General features: G+C 35.7%; 1 protein-coding gene across 3 annotated transcripts in view; it reads left to right on the forward strand.

Annotated features, from left to right (window-relative positions):
- Positions 1-23,479, forward strand: part of LOC117220516 (EGFR adapter protein) — a 383,013-nt gene that overhangs the window by 214,454 nt on the left and 145,080 nt on the right. For all 3 annotated transcript variants that reach the window (XM_076518718.1, XM_033470533.2, XM_076518719.1), the window contains one exon: positions 709-783. In XM_076518718.1, the coding sequence (XP_076374833.1) occupies positions 709-783 (75 nt within the window). The remainder of the gene's footprint in view (positions 1-708; positions 784-23,479) is intronic.

Here is a 23,479-nt window from a genome sequence, read left to right on the forward strand (position 1 = left end):
TTTTAAAATTTAAAATTAAGGATACTTATATTAAATATAACTCTTTGTTATAGTTGGACTGCAAATCTTTCTGCGAAATAAAACTTATCTTCTTTCTTTAATTGTTTCAATTAGTTGAAAATAATACATAAATGTCTTTAAATTCTTTTAATATTTTCACTGTTTGAAATTTCACATATATAGTTTTATTGTAAATGCAAAAACTCTGCAATCTAGTTATCGTGCAAGTAAGTAGACATTTTTAAGCAATAATGAATGATATAAAAGCACAAAATATGCAGTATAGTTGTGAATCATACCGTCTAAGATGTACTGTAGAGTTAGAAAATTACAAAATATAATTTAGAACAGTTTTGCAATTTTTATATTAAATGTAGATTATTGAGAGGTATGAAGAGAAAAATTTTAAATGAGTGTGTGAATGACTCTGGTCTTGTCAATAACAATAGCAATAGCGTAGTGAAGAGTCTATGCTGTGCTTACAATAAAGAATCTAATACAATTTTCTGGATGTTTAATTTATAAACAAGGATTATTATTGCAGCAAATAAAATTTTCAAAAAGTTGCTTATAAAAGTGTGAAATAACGTAAAATTTAGGCTTCTAGTAAAGCAGGCTAACAAAACATAATAGTCAGAAATTAAACATTCTCGATAAATATTGTGTTTCGTAATTTGTAATACAGAAACGTTTGTTTTTCTTTTTTAGTACAGCGATCGGTCTACTCCAGTTCTTCTGATAGTCTCGCTAGCGGGTATCAAAGTATGCAGTCCAGATGGAAAAGTGAGTATCATCATCATCCTCATTGTCACTATTTTTATCAATATTAATAGCACTGTTTTATTCTTATTAGTATTAACTAAAATTGTTCCTGGCTCAGGAAGTATTACTCGACGAATTTGAGGATATTATTTCACAGTTCTATTTAAGAAGTATGAAAAATTTTTTTTTTGAGAGATCATTGATTTGATGATTTGAACACTGATGATTTGAAAAGAGATCATTGTTTTAGACGATGCGCAGAATTTCGCACGGATTCTCTTGCAAGAAAAATGTTGTGATTTTGTAATCTTTCTTGCTTGATAATGATCGTAGATTAACGAATTTGTGGGCGCAACTTCGCATTAGTTTTTATCTAAGAAGTGATAACAAAATTTTATAATTGAGAAATTTTTGTTGGTTGAAAAGGATTCATTGTCTTTGAAATTCGTACACACAACTTCGAACAGTTTCGGCGCAAGGAAAATGGAAAAAAATTTCACAATTTCGTAATTTTCTTGTCTTGTTGATAATGAGGTCGCTGCTTGACGAATTTCCGGCCGCACGTTCGCACAGTTTCTGTACGAGAAAAAAGTGGGAGAAAAGGCTATAAGGAGAGCAGGACAGAGGCGTCTGCATTTACATCATCGCGTGGCAAAAATTAACATTGTCTGGGGCGTTTCGTGTGTCCCCAAAGTGCGACCCACAAAGAAACTCGGCCAGCGTGCTTTAAAAAACGACGTTCACCGATGAACGAACGTCTACGTGTGGTCGAGTGACGCTCTTTTACGATAGCTTTTAGTCCACAGACTATTTCGGACGGAATGCTTTGTGCCTTTGGCGGATATCTCGCGATGAAAATGTCGCGGCGAGGCCGTATTAAAAGCTAAGTCTTTCATAAAATACGGTTCATCAAACTATTCCCGGAGAGCTCAAGCCTGGACCATTCTCGTATTAAATATTCAACGAGCACCGAATCACAAAGCCTGCTAATTGCATCATAGGCATTTACAATCGGACCGCTCAATATTTTCCGTCGATTGACGCACGGAATTTCCTGAGCTCTCGACTTTCTCTGTTCTACAATGCCTTTGGCGAACTCGAGGAATTCATTTTTGCTAATTCGCTGACACACTGGGAACAGGAAATTCATTATTATACCGTGCCCATTGTGCGTTTTTGTGCGAGTTTCCTTTTCGTTCGACGAACCCGGAATTAATTACATCGATTCGAGATTAATTAAATTCCTGCGATTTTATGACTAATTATATATCTGTGATTTTATGATTGATTAAATACCTGTGATGTTGTAATTATTTAAATATGTGACTTTCTGAAATAACATAATTATTTTAATATCTGTGATTTTATGATTTTCTGATATTATAATTATTTAAATATCTGTGATTGAAATTATGATTATATATATATATATATATATATATATATATATATATATATATATATATCACATCATATATTTTTATATATATATATAAAAATCACAGATATTTAAATAATTATAATATCAGAAAATCATAAAATCACAGATATTAAAATAATTATGTTTATATATATATATATACACATAATAATATATATATATATTTGTATATCTGTGATCTTTTGATATACATATGATTTATGATACATAATAATTATGATTGATAAGTATCAATAATATATGATACATAATAATTATGATTTCAGGAAGTCATAATTATTTAAATATCTGTGATTTGATGATTTTCTGATGGAAATGCAAACTTCCATGGATTGTGCTTGACACCAAATGTTGCATGAAACGTCAGCGCACAATCGACTGTAATCTAACTTTATTATTACACTATATTCATACAGAGAGAATAAATATTGCAGCACGACAGTGTACACGCTAAATGTTTGATAGTTTAACGGGCTATGTAAAATATTTGTATATGTTCTCTGTTTCGAAACTGTCGACACACAGTCATGTTTAATGACCGTTGGCCAGAATTTGTACGAACCTGTGCTTCGGGATATTTCACACTGCATTTCCATATTTTCTATATTTACCATCCGCGTGGTCCTTGAAATTATGTTAATTGAAACCATCGAAGTTCGTGTACTTTAGTAAAGTCTAGTTATTTTTTAATAAATCTGAATAAAATGAATTTCCAAATAAATCAGAAAGCTAGTACTATCTAGTACCTTTGTTGTTAATGAATTCAAACCACGAATTTCTGCATTAAGAAATTAAGTAGCTGTTTGTCGTTCTTTTAAAAATTAAATAGCCTTTTCATCATTTTAATAAGCGTTCAATCGTTCCTGACAGAAGCATCGGTATCACCTTAATTATTGATCAATTAGATGAAATAACTAATCTCAACAATATTCAACAAGAGTATCGGTATCATTTCGAGTACCATTCGATTCACCTAAACAATTAGCTTGCTCAGTAATTTTGCACAAAACTATTTCAAAATATAGTTCTAAATATATAATATCAAAAAATATATACATATAGTTCAAGAAATATAATGATATATAATAAAAAGCTCATTTTTTGTACTTTTTCTACAGACTTTTTCTCGTAAATATTAACAGCAAGAAATAGAATTTCAGATAATTAATACAATTTTCGACACGTGAAATACTATTTCAAATAATTATTTCCAATACATCTTAAGGAAATACTACCTCAATTAATAATTTTCTTCACCTCAACACAGATACAGTGGCCCATAAAAATGTTCGTACATCTTCTAAAATGTAATAATTTTTTTAAAACTTTTTTTATAAGGCTCAGATAAAAAAGTTAAAGAACAAGAGTTTTTTATATGTTGTGTCATTCCAAGTAATAGCAAAATTTAAGAAAAGCATTTTGATCACCGTCTAACAGTCCAGTCCCGCTATCGTCTAAAAAGAAATCAAGTCACTTAGTCCAGTTTTAAAAAAGTCATTGCATTTTAAAAGGTGTACGAACACTTTTGTGGGCCACTGTATCTATTTTCCATATAATGTACTTCTCCCTATGCCGTCGAATAAATCTTAAAACGTTATTTCACACGAACAAGAGTATTCCATTAACTGTTTCCAATAATTTCCTAAATATTTTTAGCCGGGTCTGAACGAGTCGATTCTCACGAACTGCACGAATCGATTCTCACGGTCTGAAAACGCCAAATCAGTACTCAGAAAATTGACTTAGCCGGCGCACACGAGACAGTAGCCTGATAAGATCACGGAGACCCCGCAAGTGCCTCGTGCCGGCCCCGATTTAAGCGCATAGTAAACATGCAATAATACATTTCATCGCGGTTGAATGTTCTCTTAAAGCGCACCGCAGACGGGAGACTCCGCGCCGCAAGAAATAAATCCTCGTTCGAGAAACTCGAGCTGGAGAATCAACATTCTGGAACGAAAAAAAAGAAAGAGAAGAAAAAAGAAACATGGCGGCGAGTCAATTGATCGGGTTTATGGAAAAACTATAGACCGGAATATTCGGTTCCCGGGGAATGCGGAAGAGTTATTGAAAATCAATTTTTCAGAACCGATACTATTTCCCTGCTCGCAGTTTATTGTTCCGCGGTCGAAACCATCGCGAATTGATTTCCGCGAGTGCACATCGAATCGACCGAAATTCTTGGCAATTAATTAGCCAATGACCATCGGACCTCCTCGCGCTCTATATCAAACGATAACGGGAACGTTATATTTGAACGGTATCGGTATCGGTATCCAGACGGTTTAATTTCATTTAGCACCGTCCCTCGATCAAACACGAAACGCAGAAACGGATCTACGTTCAACGAGAGCAATTTCACGCTCTACGTTTATTGTTGGCAATCCGTTTATTTTTATAATTGTCCGCGCTTCGTGCACAATGATTCAGATTTGTTTAGTTTATATTTGGACACTGTTTCGCCATTTTTGCCATACCGAGAAATTGCATTTTTTCTGTTCTTTTTTTTGGTGAATCAAGCGGAATCTGATGTCAGAGTCGAAAATACACTCGACGTTAATTGAAGCTTTTCGCGCAAACAAGCTGTAGCATTATTAAGTGGTTGCATCATTTAACAGCATGCAGAGGGTGGACAAATTATTATGCTCAGAAGATTGTTCCTAAAAATATGAGAAATTGGATTTAGGTAATCACTTACAGGTCGATGTATCTTTGAAGTTGCAAATTGATTCGTCATGTTTTTAAAAATAATTTCATTTTTAGCCACAATGTGGCATAAGTATCTTGTCTTATTTTTCCTGCGTAATCGAGGAAATTAAAATCGTACATCGCCCGTTCTGTTATAATTAATATTATGAACATTGTTTATAAAACATTATTTTCTTTCCTTTTTTAAATAATATCGTAAGCATTAAAATATATATAATAAATTATGATAAGTGATTTAACACCAAATATTTCATGTCTTTACATTCTTGTTATAGGATTATTTACCTAAAACTGATCATAATAATTGAAGCACAGTAATTAAAACACAGTAATTACATCGGTGTACAGAAATTGACACACAATAATTAGATGAGTGTACAGAAATTTGCACACAATAATTGGATCGGTGTACGAGAAATGACACAGAATGAAAGAAAAGGCTCAGTAACTGACACACTAGTAATTAACTTCTCATCTTTTTAAGAGCTCAGTAACTCGCTCAAAAACTGTTATCTTGTTAAATATTTTGTATTGTTTATACATTTCACTTAAAAACAAATTCATACTTAAATAAAAATACATCAGCATATAATTTAAATGTTTCAAGTAGAGCGACGTAAATAAAAAAAGCTATTTATAATTTGTCGAAAACTCCAGACGTCACTTTCACGGACACAGTAATTAGTGCACTCACCCGATTCATTTCTCGTAAAATTATCCCATTTGCCGGTTGTCCTAGGATTTTTCAGCCACCCTGTATTATATTCATTAGCCGCGCCAATATCGTCGGCATCGAAAGAAATCGAAGAAGAAAATCGGGGGCAATATCAGAAAATCGCAGGTAATATCAGAAAATCGGCAGCTAGGGGTGGTAGTTTCATCAATTCCCGAGAGATTTGTACTACCGGAGAGTGATAGGCAGCGCGAACGAACCCGCCGGACGTAGACTAATGCAGCCTTAGTTCTTTTCTATATCGATGTCATTCTGATTGATAATCCCTGTTTCCCTCTCGGCCGTCTAATATAGTTTTTTGTTTCTGCTCACCCCCCTCTGCCCCGGACACCCGTCTTCCCGGCTCGGAGGATCGTCCGGGAGATCCGCTGTACCACGAAAGTTTTAAGAAAGTCTTTCCGTGTCAGACGTCGAAGAAAAAATTCGACGGAGCAGACGTCCCCGGAAGGCCTATTTCGGCCGGGTTTCGGAGCCGGCGAATCAAAATTTTATTCGGTTTCTCTTCCCTCCGCCCGACGATCTCGTGCCAACGTCTCCGTGTATCGTAAAACTTCCGGCTTGCATTTTTATCTGGCCACGATTGGCCCTGTGCACAGTGGTACTGCCTCTTCTTTCGACGGGAATGACGCTTGTGGCTGCATGAAACATTCATTCGTTTTGTTAGAGCGAAGCAGACCTGGGCACGCTTCAAACGACATTACTTGAAATATATTTTGTAAGAACATGTTATTTCATTTCAAATAATAGCTACAGTGGCCCACAAAAGTGTTATCTAAAACGCAATAGTTATTTTAAAACTGAACTGAATAACTTGAATTTTTTTAGATGATAGATGAACTAGTCCACTAGACGATCACTGAAATGCTTTTCTTATTAATTTTGCTATTACTTGAAATGACAAAAAAATAAAGACCTCTCGTTTTTTGGACACTTTTGTGGGCCACTGTACGTATTTCCATGACTGTGATCCCTTCTGAAATGACATCATTTGGAAGATCGTGTTATTTCATTTCAAATAATAGCTACAGTGGCCCACAAAAGTGTTATCTAAAACGCAATAGTTATTTTAAAACTGAACTGAATAACTTGAATTTTTTTAGATGATAGATGAACTAGTCCACTAGACGATCACTGAAATGCTTTTCTTATTAATTTTGCTATTACTTGAAATGACAAAAAAATAAAGACCTCTCGTTTTTTGGACACTTTTGTGGGCCACTGTACGTATTTCCATGACTGTGATCCCTTCTGAAATGACATCATTTGGAAGATCGTGTTATTTCATTTCAAATAATAGCTACAGTGGCCCACAAAAGTGTTATCTAAAACGCAATAGTTATTTTAAAACTGAACTGAATAACTTGAATTTTTTTAGATGATAGATGAACTAGTCTACTAGACGATCACTGAAATGCTTTTCTTATTAATTTTGCTATTACTTGAAATGACAAAAAAATAAAGACCTCTCGTTTTTTGGACACTTTTGTGGGCCACTGTACGTATTTCCATGACTGTGATCCCTTCTGAAATGACATCATTTGGAAGATCGTGTTATTTTATTTCAAGTAATAGCTACTTCCATGCCTCTCTGATCATTTTTAAAATAACATTATTTGAAATATTCGTTCAAATAACATGTTATTTTATTTTGTAAGTATTTGAAACAATCGTTAGAAATAGTAATGAAGTAAAATTTAACGTTTGGGACTGGTTTATAAATTTTTGCTTCAAACGAATAATTTGTCTTAAACATGATTAAAAAGAACACGTAATCGTAACAATATTAGAAGGACTGAAAAATATTCTCGCATAGTTCTCAGTCTATTAAATGTATTAATAAAAGAAGTCTATTTCTATTCTGTTCCAACTTTTTGCAATTGAGACAAGCAATTTTCATTTTGTATAAAGATACATAGTATTGTTATTATTAGACTCCAGATTTTACGAATTCATAAGAAAAATCAGTGGATCAAACTCGAAACAGAAAATAAACTATCTGGTTTAAAGCATTAATAAATAATAAATTACAAAACGGTAACAACATTCGAGGAATCTAAAAATACTGTCATAATATTTTCATCTCGTTAAAATAATTACACATCGAAATCAGTATCTACATAGCTCCTGTATCTTCTAATTAATATTGACAATTTTTATTTTACATAAATATTATAGTTATTATAATTATTATTATACTACGGATTTGATGCATTTACGACAAAAATGGCTGAAATATAAAATTATGAAGACACAAGTAGAATTTAATAATACTGTGACACTATTTTGAACTTATCGCAATCCCATTAAAAGAAACAATTTATTTTTATTTAATTTCTATTTATTACAATCAACTTGGAAAATTTTTATTTGCGCAAAAATCCACAATATAGTTATTATACCTCGTCCACAGCTCAGGAAATGAGAAAGTTTCGGGTCCCGGGATAACTGGCGTCTAACTGACATTCCACCATTGATTGATTCCGGTTTCCTTAAACGCGCAAGGCCATAACTTTTCTAATATAAGTGAATAAGTGTGTTTGCGAGGGATGGAATAGTACCTTCTGTCACTCCACGTGCCACCTGTTACGCAACTTACGTGACACGAAACCCAGCAGGAAATCGTGCGTGTCATTCTCATAAAAGGTCGACCCCAGCCCCAATTCGAATTGCGGTTCGCAGTCACGCAACTCGCTCTCTCTCTCTCTCTCTCTCTCTCTCTCTCTCTCTCTCTTTCTCTATTGGCTTTTCATGTTAATCGGCTCTTTGCCACGCTGTGTTTACACAGGACACGAGACTCCAGGCGATTGTGATTTTAAACTTTCGTCTCGACGAATTAGCCTGGACGCTCCTGTCGTCGTGTCACGCCTAATTTTAACCATCCAAGTAGCAATTCTACTAAACAGTCGCTTACGATTCCAATCCGTCTGCGTTTTACACTTTCATCTCACCGGATTCCGTTTTGTCCTTAACGTTATTTTTTTATACAAATCGACTTCTAACAGAATTATAAACAGAGAACAATTTTATGGTATCTGCAACAGAAAATGACTGGAGGAGCGTGCGAGACCGTATTGCAATTCAAGAATTTGTTGTGCTTCAATCGTAACAGTTATGGAAACGATACACGGGTAAAAAAATTCTGCAGAATCTGCCGAATGTAATGATATATTTTTTAGCGACGTTATAAACACTTGAATGTGTTTAAAGAAATTTTAAAGAGAGCGATGCACTATGAACGTGCGCACAGACTTAGTTTGAGAAGGAGGTATCTGAGATGAAATTAAAGAAACGTATAAATATTTTAGAAGAAATTGAACGATGGGTTGTGAAATTAGAGAGTTTAAGCTTCAAGATAACACCAGGTTCATATTTGTATGATTTTTTTTTATTAAATTGCGTCAGTTTTTGGTGCCATTACGTTTCTGTTAACACTGAACATATTCAAAACATCAAACGTATTAACACTAACATAACGTAATAAAAATAATAAATATTACAAACATGATGAAGGATTACGCGACGACGAACGTATAATAATTTGCAAATAACGCTACTATACATTGATTACTCAATTATATGATATCATACATCTAAACAAGCGTACAAAATTTTCTAACGTATGTAAATTTATGTTTGTATATTTTATCCTTTGCCCTTTTTGCGAAATGAAATTTTTTTACTATCTTAATTCACAACAAAAATCACAGGATAAAATATATACAAACAAATGTATACATCTCTATAAATATTGTACGTTCGTTTATAGTATTTTACTTTAATACAAATTTTCTTTTCTAATTATGAATTCACATGTATGACATCGTTTAATTGGACAATCGATTTATCGTATCGTCGTTCAATCATCCATCATGTTTGTAATATTTATCGTTCCCATTATTTTATGTTATTACAGTTTTATTAATGTTAATATGTTTAACACGTTTAATACGTTTTAGAAAATAATGAAATAATTAATAATATAATTTTGGTCAGCTATTGGAGCCAAGTACTGCATTGTGCAAGGCAATAGCTAACCGACATTATTTTATTCGTTATTTTATTATTTTTCATTTATTATTTTAAGTCTCACGAAACGTGCAGAGGACAAAGTATATACAAATAAATTTATATATTATATTATATCGAAGGGGGGTTTAGTATTAACACGTTTCGTGCCACGTGTACCATCGATGGTACACGCTTGCATGTTTACTTAGTGAACTGAACAAATTGTTTACAAGAAATTTAGAACCGAAGAATCAATTTCCACCGCAAGAATGGGCGTTGATAAGTTTTTGTTACGTTGTTATGTGTACGAGAATTAATAATTGCACGTAATACATCAAGTTTTAGTAAAATATCAAAGTGTGAAGAATCGAGTAAAAAAAGCTCGGCACGGAACGTGTTAAAAAGGAGATAAATTGGTCGAAAGCACTGAATATCTGTAATAGTTTAGGTGATTGGTTTATGGTATTCCGTGTGTATTGTTCGTAGGAAAACAATGTACAGGTTCCCGAAGTTTTTCGCCAGAGAATATGGCCGGTCCGTCATAAGATATAAACGTGAAAACATCGCAAACCCGCAAAGTTGGACCGTCTGTAATCGCACGAGGGAAGTCCGGATTTCCCTCGGAAGCTTTCCTCTCCCGGAACCAAAGAAAGTTCCCAAGGATTGCGTAGCCGTTCAGGGACGTATCAAGAACGAAGCCGGAGACCGAGGAATCCTCCCCGTCCCACCTTCCGCCTAAGCAGGCTTCTCGTAATGGTCGTAAGTTTTGAACAATGTACGCCACTCATCTCCATTCACCGGTTCTTTTCTTCGTACGTTTCCGCCAGGCGACGACGACGGGGACCTGCCCATAATTCATCGCGCGTTTGAATTTAAAAGTTTTCCAAAGATCGTCTCTCGATGCGACTTAAAATGGCCGGCTGGAAAACCGAAGGCGCTCGGGAATTGGACGAGGACGCATTTCTCGGGAACAACTTCAGCGGAACATTAATCTTTCAACGGTATAATGATTTTCGCAAAAATAATTGTTATTTTCGGATCACGATTGATCCTAAGTATAAGATAAAACAATTCATATTTCCGTTCATATTTTATTTGGAACTTGTGTACAAAATAATAGATATATGGAAGATTAAATTTTTACTGTGCAAAATGAAATAGAAATACAATATACGGGTCATGATGGGACTATAAGGTGCAAAGAAATGTGTTAATAATAGTTTACATGCAAAGTTGGGCACCATTCGAATACAATTTTATTCGAAAAACGTTTTGATTTAATTTTTCGAGTAAAATTTTGTTCAAAAAATGTTTCGAATTAATGTTTCCACTATTCTTTATTCGAATAAATTTTCAAATAAAATTTTATTCGAATAAACCTCCAAATAAAATTTTATTCTACTAAGTCCTTAAATAAAATTTTATTTGAATAAACCTTCAAATATATAAAATTGTATTCGAATAAACCTTCAAATAAAAATTTCAAATAAAATTTATTTTATTTCGAATAAACTCTTCGAATTGAAATTTATCCGAATAGCACTTCGAATACAGTAAATTGTTCGAATAAAATGAACAATTCAAATAAATTTGTATTCGAATAAATGCGAATAAGGGTATTCATATAAATAGCTTATGAATATTTTTTGACGCGCGTGCAAGCGATTATATTAAATCATTTTATATACATTATGGGGAAAAAAGTCATTTCAATTTTCGGATAAGTACTTTCGCTTTCCCAATATTACGTATTCCTTCTTGAATTCATTGCGCGAGATGTTTTCGCAGCACGCAAATTTTGCGAGACCCCGCGCATATCGTTGCGTAATCGTTATCTTCATAATGGCAAAGTGTCTGCTAAAGAATGTCCGTCGCCTCCACCTCCAGTGCCATTCTTACCCAACTGCCGGCCGAAAGCACCCTCGGCTAGCGCCCACACGACGTGACTAACTTTTTAAAAGATTGTCTGTAAACAGTCTCTATTTTACACTCACCGCAAGAAAAGAGAGACGAGGAACGGAGATGGTCCACGAGGGGACATTTACAGTCTCCTTTCCCCACCTTTGCGATCCATTAACAATTACCAAAGTTTTTTACCATCCAAGTGTAGCCACTATCATAATATCCAATGCGTATAATAATTTCCTATTAATTAGAACAGACAAATGTCGTCTACGATTTATCGAATTATTCGTAGTATTTAAAAAAACTGATTTTCCGTTCAAGAAAAATGTGTAGATTATCGATTTATCGAACCTGCTAGCTTTATTATCGATTCATTTATTTATTGAATATGTACGGGATGTTATCCATCAGTTATCAAATCAAAAGAGAAAAAGATACAGAGATTTGACACAGAGTTAAGATACAAAAAGAATACGATAATCGCAGTTCTTCAAATTAATACGATAAATCTCAATTATAAAAAACCAACATCAAGTATAATGAACATACATTCCATTTTTGATTATGGAATAATCATTTAACAAATTGTTCATGACAGTAGAAGACAAATTGTTTTTAGCTGCATAGGATTGTAAAATGGAATTCTATAGTATCGTTGTCTATCTATGTTGTTTTAAAATGTTTTATTAAATGCTTCGTGCAATATTAAAATAATTTGGCAACCAAAAAAAAAGAAAAAAAATTATCGACCTCCTGATTATTATCCTATGTTCTGTTTAGATTAATTAAATGAAAAAATGGCGAGATATAAGAATAAAATAGAAAATCATTTCTTTCATGTAACATTTTAATATGTTAAAAATACTACATGTTAATACATTCGACATCAGAACCTACTAATTCTCCTACTGTTTTAAAATTCAGTTACTTATTTTTCTGATAATTGCATAAAAATCCACAGTCTTTGCATGCCATATATACCAATCCATTATAACTATACATGCCAACGTTCGTAAAATTAATTGGGCTTTAAAATTAAATAGAATTATCTCATTAAAATCTGTATTAATTAATTAATTTCCCAACGTAAGGGAAAATAATCCTCCATTATTCATTACAAGAACTATTCATCGGACGTTCATTCATCTGAAGCAAATGGGCTGCAGTTATTTCGAATTCAAGGCAGGGTGTTCCATTTTTCCAGATACGCGAACCAATTATTGTAATTTTATCCGTTAAAAATGGAACTGCGCGGCATTCATTTGCTATGCATAAACCATTCTCCTATGATTTCATCGCGTACGTTTCGAGGGTCATGTAGACCTTAACGATGAAAACCCTTTAAAACATCATAACGGACGCGTTTTAGCGTGTTCCGCCGGTTGAAATTTCGTCCGCGTTATTACATTTCATTTCAGGGAGCAGCAGAGGATCCGGTTGGCTCGTTTAAGCCGGAATAGTAACGTGTTTAGGGGCTCTAGAAATAACGTGCATTATGCTCTACTGCTGGAAATAAATAGTAACAGGAGCGAAGCGTTTGTCCGAACACGAGCGCAGACTTCCTAACTAGTTTCATCACTCGCGTGGTTGTTCCGTGATTATACACAACGTACATGTGGGAATCGAAAATTCTCTGACAGCATAATGTTTGAATCGTCTGCTCGTAGCCTTCGAATCCTCAGAGATTCGCCCTCTGCCAAATGCGATCCACGTAGAAGAATCTGTATCTTTGTATAAAATAGGGAGAACTGTCGAAGAAGAATACTTGGGAGTTTTTCGAAGCGACAGCGATGAACGAATCGAAGTGAAACTACACAAGTCTAGTTTCTTCTTTTTCTAGTTTCTTCGAAGGATATAGGGGAATTTTTTGGTAAAGAAAATAATTACTCTTTCGTTGGTTATGATTAAGAACAAAACAATTTTATACTTTATCAAGTTCTCCACCATGAAAGAAAAATTCAGTCTGCAAAATTATTTAAATAAATCTATTGATTTCCACTTTTATACCATATTTTCGTTCTTCCGCAAAAATTATCACAAAAATCGTTTGCAGAAAAGCGATTCAGATAGGAAAATCTGTGTTCTTTAATAACAAGAAAATAGTGGAAATTGTTGCAGGAGAATAATTAGGATTTTTTAAAGGAAAGAGTAACGAACGAACCAAAGTGAGACTATGTGATATTGTGTGCTAATCATCGAAGAACATATATGATTTTTTTCGTGAACAAATAATTACTCCATCGTTAGTTATATTAGACTGTAGATCATTATGCAAAAAAAGAATATCCTACATCAATTCGAAGACATAACAATTAAATAAACATTTATTTCTATTTCGAATAGTTTTAAAAGGTTGCGTATAATGTAAGAATGTTGTTATTTGTGGTCAATTACGTATAATTATCTCTCATTTTCATGACTATCGAACAGCATCCACATTGCAGTAATAAATTTTCGAAATACTATGATCTAAAAATATAAAACAAGATCTATTAGAACAGATTAAATGAGCACGTGGAGTTATAGTGGTATTTCTAACATTAGAGATTATTTTGCAGCCTTAGTAAATTTGATACCACGGTCTGTCAAATAAATTACTGCTGCACTTGATAGATTAGATGTAAATGACTGGTTTCTGCGAGTGACAATAATTTACGCCGACCTGGCAACGCCAGGCGACACGTTGTATTTTATTTTGCATCGCCAGATGACTCATTCAGTGGACTCATTTCGTTGCACCGAGCCAGCAGTCGCCGATACCGATAGCCTAATAAGGTGTCACGGAAGGCACTCTAGTTACAAGGCGTCAGTATACAGCTGGACAGGTTATAAAACACACCTGAAGAGGGAGAACCTACACCTCTCACCTTTCAAGCTACCTCGGGGACACTCGATACACTCGAAGCTGTCCAACCCTTAACCTATTAGGTCCGATAAAGATCGAATCACATTTTTATACAATTTGTCTCTTAATACTTGACCTGTCAGTTGGTGCCTCAAAAAATCAGAGACGCGAGAATCTAATGGAACCGAGAGACTTCTTAGCGAATTGTTTATTGAGCCTACAGCAATTTCATTGGCACAGCAATATCATTAATAACTTCTTTTTTCGATTGTCGTTCAAGATTCGTTCATGGTAGGACGTGTTTAATAAAATATTCATAAGTGCTGTATGCAAATAACTAATATCTGAATTATGCATTATCTTATAATAATTATAGTACTGTACGCTATAAGGATGTCCAAGGTGTACGAAGCCATCCTTAAATATCTCTATTGCTTTTAATGTTATGGCTATATGACGGACTTTTATGCAAAATAAAAATTATCTATGATAATTGTACAGAATATAAATTACATGAAAATATCTTCTCCTTTTTAAGAATTGTAAGAAGTTGAAGATAATATAACAATATGTTTAAGTTCTTCTGATATATTTTTAGTTTTGTATTTTACCTATATTTATCATAAATTCACATAATATCCGTGGTGTAGTTGTGATAAGTATATGTAATATAATTGTAAGGACATATTGTAACGTAATTCTTCTAATGTTTCCATTGTCTGGTATTTCACATAGAGAATTTTAGCATAAACGCATAGTACACACAGTCTAATAATGACCTTCCAATGACCTTGAACGTTTGAAACGAAATTTTAAAACAATGGTATAATATTTTCCATGCTGTATTTGCAAGACGATGAATACGATCTACAAAAAGATTAATATTTTAAGTGCAATAGCTGTATTTTTGGGTCTCGAGTTTAACACTAGAATTCTCTCCTTTTTCTCTTCCCTAGAAAGTTCTCCTCAATTGTCCTACAGCTTGTAAACAAAAATAGACAATTCGGGAAGAGGAGATGCGATTATTCGAGCCTCGTGGCTCGTTTTCATAGTTGCCGATTGTCCACAACTGTTGGACAATTGCACCTCCTGTTCCCAAATTGTTCATTTTCGTTTGCAAATTGAACAACAAGTGGGGAGAATTTACTGTATATTATTTTATAGCAACAACAACATTGCATTTATTAGAACGAAAAGAAAGATTCAGTAAATGTGAAAGAAAAGCGATCAGAAACTAGTCATTTTGACTGGTTTGGTAGTTGTAGCGTTAAAGACTCTAAGCTTTGGGGTGATCAAACGATGATGACAGTAAACGTCGAAAGCTTCAGCGATCGACCGTCTTGAAGACGAGAGTCAAGGTCAGGTGGTGTCATCGACGTGATTCCGTGGGTAACAGGAAGAGCTCCGTCGCGATGCCAGTCCACTCCTTCATCAAGCCAGAGCCAACGACGCTCTGCTTTACTTGTTCTCCCACGTGTTTCGTAATTATTTCACGTAGCCCCGACAGCAGCTTCAATTAATTGCAAGCCGAAACGAAAGGAGCGTGGCACGGTGCTTTAATAATGCGACATTCTCGTTCCCGTTCTCTCTTCCCGCTCGTTTGTGTTCTCTACATTCTCTCCCTCTTTCTCTTTCTGCCTCTCTCTCTTTTTCTCATTTTCTCTCTATCTCTCTCTCTCTTTCTCTTTCTGCCTCTCTCTCTTTTTCTCATTCCCTCTCTCTCTCTCTCTCTCTCTCTTTCTCGGTATCTCTCTCTCTTTTCTCGTACTTTCTCACTCTCTTTCTCTTTCTCGTACTCTCCTCGCTCTCTTTCTCGTTTTCCCTCTCTCCCTCTCTCTCTCTCTCTTATTTTCTCTTTCTCGTTTTCTCTCTCTCCCTCTCTCTCTCTCTTATTTTCTCTTTCTCGTTTTCTCTCTCTCCCTCTCTCTCTCTCTCTTATTTTCTCTTTCTCTCCTTTTCTCGTTCTCTCTCTTTTTCGTACTATCCTTGCTCTCTTTCTCGTTTTCCCTCTCTCCCTCTCTCTCTCTCTTATTTTCTCTTTCTCGTTTCCTCTCTCTCCCTCTCTCCCTCTCTCTCTCTTATTTTCTCTTTCTCGTTTTCTCTCTCTCCCTCTCTCTCTCTCTCTCTTATTTTCTCTTTCTCTCCTTTTCTCGTCCTCTCTCTCTTTTTCGTACTATCCTCGCTCTCTTTCTTGTTTTCTCTCTCTCTCTCTCGTTCTCTTCCTCGTTCTCTCTCTCTTTTTCGTTTTCTCTCTCTCTTTTTCTCTCATTTTCAATGTGTATGCGCCACTCTGTCCAACATCAGTGACGAAGTTTCGAGCATCGCGCCACGATGTCAAATGGAGTTAACGACCGCGAAAAAATACGAAAGTTGAAACAGCCTGGTCACATTTCACCAGATTCGCGGAAAATCGAATCGCGAGTGAATCGAAACTTCGGTCGATTATCCGAATTATGTCGGGGTATCGATTGTGTCGGGAATATTTTCGAGGAAAATCCAGTGTCCATGAAGAGTTGATTTCGTTCACAATAATATTTCTTGTAGCAGAAATAGAAGAAAGGTAGTCTAAACTTTTCCTTGAGGTTCCTATTTTTTTCATTTTCCAATGTACATTCCAATGGATCAAAATCGAAGACCTGAATCTAGGAATGTAATTAAAATAAATCCCGAATTCACTTGTTAAAAAGTTATGCGCATCCAAAATCGACGGATTTCCAGCATTTTTTACAAAACCGTGTCCGTAGTCTGTGGACTTTTTAACAAACAAATTCAGAACTTATTTTAATTACATTAGAAAGTTAACAAGAAATAGAAACCCCCAAGAAAAAGTTTAACCGAAAGGTGGCATTAAAGTATTAAAAAAAGTTATGCCAAATGAAAGAAATTACAGTAAATTCTCCACAATTTTCCTTCAACTTGTAAACAAAAATGGACGACAATTTGCGAAGAAGAGATACGATTATTTTGAGCCAAATTGTCCGTTCTTATTTACAATCTGAAGGAAGATTGGGAAGAATTGAGCAGAGTTCATTTTGAAAGTGGCATAAGTCACTTTGTTTTTAAGTCGATATATTTAACGGTTTGCGTTTTAACACGTTTCAAAATATGGATGCTAACTTTCGAGATGATTTACTTGTATTTGTTATCTCAGGATACTGATATTTTTCTCAGTATAAATAATTTCGTATAAACATTAAAAAATCACCACTTTTCATTACGGTAAAGTGACTTATGCCAGTTTCAAAATAAACGGCTCAATTTACCGTATTCCCCGATCTTGATGTCCACAAAATCAAGTATGACAATCAAAATTCGTATAGAAATTCGCGATCTACTCACACAACACTAGTCAAACATTACAAGAAAGAAACTCGCGAACACTTGGTACAGAAAAAACGATGGAACACAATTGGGACGGCGGAAAATTGCGTTCGACGGTAGCGTCTCATCGTGAAATAGTCAACGAATCGCGAGACAAAAGGTAGTTAAACACGCGCGCGGCGTAAGTAGTTGTAAAAGGAGAAACGTTCCGTTGCATTTGCTCTTCGAATTCATAGATGAGATGGAAACCGTTGCGATTAAAGTTGGGAACGGTCGCGGATTAAAGCTCGGGTTGCGAGTAAAGAGAAGAGGCCTGAAGGGTCGAGCCAGAAGCAGCAGCACCGGCAAGCTGTAATGCTTGCGCAGGATTCTATTGGGTTTAGAGTGTCCAACACACGGCCAGACATTAACAACGCTCACCTGGTGCCACTGATTCTGCCGCTCATCACATGATATCAAGTGAGCTTATGCGATTATCCTGTTCAAGACGCAGACTGTTACTACCCACTTTATAGACTTCCATGTTACACGTATGAGTTGCCGGGTGTCCCGCAATGTACCGGGTGCACCGAAACTACCGGAGCGTCTTTTTACTAAACAGTTTATCCTTTTCATGCAGTTCGAAGCACTGTTTTCATTTCTCCCTAATTTGCGCTCAGATTGCGCACAAAGATGGACAATTTTGGAAAAGGACGTACGATTATTCGCGCTTTTTATAGTCGCCGATTGTCAACAACTATAAAAACGAGCCGGAAGACTCGAATAATCGTATCTCCTCCTGTTCTCAAATTTGTCAATTTTTGTGCGCAATCTGAAAGCGAATTAGGGAGAAATTATTGTATTTGGCTTCGTCTGGATTGCGTCTTCGTTATCAATTTTACATTATTATTCTATCCGATCTTATATTGTAATACAATAGCTAGAAAATATATTATTATTGTTTTTACTGATGATTCATCCGAATAACAACTGTTTTTAGATTTAGTTGCTATTTAAATTACTGATACACTTTCGTTAGTGTAAGTTTTACACCTGATTATTGTCTGAACTGCTGATTTATTTGAGTAACAACTATGTTTACATTTAATTACTATTTAAATTAATGATTATAATCGGTACTGTACAATTTATAGATTATTACTGTTTCAACTGCTGATACATCGAAACAACAATTTTTACATTTAGTTACTGCTTAAAGAACTGATACAGTTTCATCACCATAAATAACTGCTAATACACCTTCATGGTCGTAAATTTTACACTTGATCGTTGTTTCTACTGCAGACACATATGAATAACAACAATTACTATTTTCGAACAGTTGATGCACCTCTGCAAGGAATTCTGCACTAAACTTGTTGTCCGCGTGACTTTTCAATTTCAAATCTTTACAAAAACGTGCCAAGAGATACGTAAAATCGATAACGTATCTGCGATACATTATACGCCAATACAAATACCGTAACACAATGAAGTGAAAGAATAATTTTTTAAACTAGGAGAAACATGAAAAAAGCTGCAGCTAAATATTGCGATCGGATTTATTTAAATTTATTCACCCGAACACATGTTAATATAAAAATTGCGAACTGTCCAAATAAGTTCAATGTTGCAATTTTTACAAGGCAACACATTTAACGGTTGGTGTTAAAGGATCCCGAAGGAACGAGCCTCTCCCGAAATTCCTCCCCATTCTCTGGCCAAGTAATTCACCAAACCACTGCATACAATTTCATTATCAGATCCCTTCGAGCATGCCAGAAACGTAGCGGCGTAAACAGTCCGCCGGTTAAACGAAAATACCCGATGCAGGAGTGCGTAAAAGTTCTAGGGAAATTCCGCAGCACGGTCTAATATATTCGAGTGGTTGGCATTCGCGGAGCGAGTCGCGACAGTGTACAGTAGGTGGAGAGTCCGGTTGCGATACATTAGCAATTTGGCGACGGGGGTGCGCCGAGACACTGGACAGCGATACCTTAATCGCGAGCCGAGGAAAGCCGCAGTCTCCTTTTCCAGGACTTTAGACACCATAAAGCAGTGTAATGTAGTGTCGGGGACACCACTGACAAAGATACGACACCCAGGGGCCTGTGGCAGCTATAAGTGAGTGCTCAGCCGCAGGCACTCTCCGATTCTCTCTCTGCCCCCCTTTCCACGCAATTTCTAGCCACTACTTTCTTCGTTCCACCCTAAGACCACCCCTTCTCTCTCTCTCGCTCTCTCTCTCTCTCTCTCTCTCTTTTGCTCTCTCTTCGCGAGAAACTCTTCGTCCTTTAACCCATTCTTGAAGGAACTGGAAACCGATAGGGATCTTCGGACCATAACCTGCTCACTTCTCCGGTTATCCCAGGCGAATACCGCCAGAAAAATCCTTCGTGACGTACAGCGAGATTATATGTGCCTCATAGAGAGATTGTCCTCCCCTACCTGCGTCTCGATGGACCTTATTTATGGCAGTTTGTGCGTCAAGTGTGCAGGTGCTACGTGCTCCCGTCGGAATGCACTTGTGAGATTGTACTTTATTCGTTGAACGGTATAAGTCAAAAGTACCTGCTATGAAACACCGCTCGATTGTAACCGAATCTTGAAACAGTAACTCTAATGACATGATAAAAAAATAGATGGAGCATATGGAAGTGGATAGATTATTGACACACTACGTGCGGGAGAGATTTTTAATTTTTAAAAAAATTTAATTTATTTTAATTTATATAATTATTTAATTATAATTTATATTTAACTAATATATAATTATATTATAACTTATATTTAATTCTAATTTATTTAATTTATATAATTTATATATTTGAAGGAACCCCACTGTGTGAAATTCTAAAAATCCTCGTTATACGTTTGTTACCAAAATCTTATTGTCAATTATGCAAATAGTAAATGTTTTTCAAAAAGCGAATTTTTTCAAAATTCACTGATTTCCTGATAATATTTATATCTAAATATTTATGAAATACTAAAATATATAATTTGTTCAATTATAAACTACAAATTACTATTTACTAATATTGTAAATAAATGTACAAAGCATTAGAGAATTCTGTTTTAGCATAGAATATTTTATCTATATTGTTGGACATTGTTATTTATCACTCATGCAAATACTATTGTTACTAAGTAACAATCAGCTGTAAATAAAAATGTTTTTTTCAGTATGGGTGACTCTAAGCAGAACATATTGTGAACATATTATGCACTTCAAATTTTTTTAATTGTACAGATCTATGGAACAGTTGGCATCCGTATTTCATATTCAATGTCCCTAATGTGGAACGGGTGTTTCAAACGTTCGTTCCATCATAGGGACATCGAATATGAAACAAAGGTACAAAGTGTTCGAAAGCGGTGTTCCATAATAGGTACACGCTCGTACTTCACTATTTCATTCGTATTATTTTGTATTCTTATCAACACTGGCAAATTATTCAAATCGAAAAATCTCTAATTATTGTAACTGTGAAGAAAATGATACGGCAAGAGGTTAAGTTCGTAACTACTCAATTTTCTCAGAAATGCATAAAACCTGCAGTCTAGTCGTAATTATCCCCGCCGAAAGAAACGACCCTACGAGAGAAGAAGAATTTTCCGCATGGAAGGAATTCGGAATTTACGGGGCCGAGGAAAAAGTTAGTGAATCGGGGACATTTAATCGGCGCTTTCCATATCAAAGGGGTAAGTTCGGAGAGCGTGGCCAGGACGGCATGAAGCGGGCCGGGAATCACGAAACTGTGTTGTAAGAAATTATCGAACTCGTGGCTTAAGGACGCGGAAAATTTAGCTTCTCGTAGCGCGACCGGAATTCCATTTTGGTTTTCCTTCCCCGGAACTTCTCGTTCCTCTTCTATTCTTTCTCTCCCCTCTTCGAGAGTGGTTCTCTCTTTCTCCCTCATTTTCTCTCTCTACATATACAGGGTGTCATGTCGTCAAAAAATAAATCGAAAATATGAATAACCTTGACATAATCTTGATATAATCTTAATATAATCTTGATATAACAGATTTAGATCTCTGTAAATAACAAGTAATTATTTTTGTCTTCTATTTAAACTTCCAAATAGCGAATAACTTTTTACATACATAATCAATTGAATGAACATTTACTTAAATGATACCCAACTCTGATAACAGGTCTACAGATTGTAGTGAAGAGTAAATAGAGGAACTGATAACACAGACAATGTTCACAAATACAGCAGTGATTTTCAAGCGTGAAGACAGTGATATCCCATAAGTGTGTACACCCTCCTTCGTCGATCGTCGCGTACCAAGTAAATTGTTAAAGTTGATTTTTTCGAGAACACAAAATCCTGAACGAAAGAAATTGATGATCCTATATTTTTGGCTTATTTTTCGACGTCGAATCAGCCCCTATCCGGTCGTACCACCAGTTACACAACACCCTGTATACAGGGTGTCCCACAATTATTTTAACAGCCGAAAATGAGGGGTAGCTGAGGTCATTTGAAGTAACTTTTTCCTTTGCGAAAATGCAATCCGCGGCTTTGTTTACGAGTTATTAACGAAAAACACTGGCCAATGAGAGGTGACGGTGCGAGAGAGAGGGTCCGCGAGAGAGACCGCAGCACGAGGCTTTGACAGAAGGTCGGGACGGACTCGAGCCGCGTTCGAAGTATTGAACAAGTCACGAAGCGAGAACTTTCCGGATTTTTTTAACTACATAACAGTGATATTTTTAAGAAAAACGCTATTCACCTTTACTTTAGAACGTCTGAAGAATATTTACTAATTTTTCGGACCCGAAATAATATGAAGTTTAACCGTGACAGCTGTTTTAATTCTCTGGTGTGCATGACACCTCGTGTGTACCATATGAAATTTTTATGCAAGGTGTACAGTGAAGATTAACGAATGATTTGCAAAGCTGATTTAATAATAAATAAGGGACGTAAAGGATTTGTTTATTAGAGAGATATGAAAAATATTATCAGTAAGAAACTCACCCATTTAGTTGAGGATGCATTTGCTGGCTGAAATTCATGATGTCGAAGGGCACTGACCTTGTACAACGTACAGCTGATCTTTCACTGCACTGTCACTAAACACTGATCACTTAATTAATCACTGATAATCCGAATCACTTGTGGATATTTAAGAAAGATCACTGAGACTCGTTCGCGGATAATCGTTTATTCGACGCGTTCGTTCGGAAGTCGACGTTTCACTGCCAAAAAATCGAGGCCTCGATCGTGGGCCCTTGTCGTTCGTCTTTCGGCCGTCCGAGGAAATAACAGCCGATACTATTTTCTTCGAAGCGCAGGGTACCGCCAAATGAAATAAACAAGATATGCCGAGACGTAAACTGTGTCCGACCCGCTGTCACCCTGCGCTCTTAGAACGTAATTAATGGCCGTGCGAAGAAAATGGTATCGAGTGTCATTTCCTCGGACGGCCGAACGAAGAACAACAAGGATCCACAGTCAAGGCCTGAATTTTTCGGCAGTGGAACGTCGACTTCCGAACGAACGCGTCGAATAAACGATTATCCGCGAACGAGTCTCAGTGATCTTTCTTAAATATCCACAAGTGATTCGGATTATCAGTGATTAAATAACTGATCAGTGTTTGGTGACAGTGCAGTGTAAGTGAACTTCGCAAATAACCATACTAGAGGTTCCACCGACAGTATCCCTCGAATGTTGCGGTCATCGACCTGGGATCAGCTGTTCGTTGTACGAGGTCAGTACGTACGAGTCAGCAAATGCATCCTCAACTAAATGGGTGA

This window comes from Megalopta genalis, chromosome 2 (assembly GCF_051020955.1).
Source record: "Megalopta genalis isolate 19385.01 chromosome 2, iyMegGena1_principal, whole genome shotgun sequence".
In the NCBI taxonomy this organism is placed as follows: domain Eukaryota; kingdom Metazoa; phylum Arthropoda; class Insecta; order Hymenoptera; family Halictidae; genus Megalopta; species Megalopta genalis.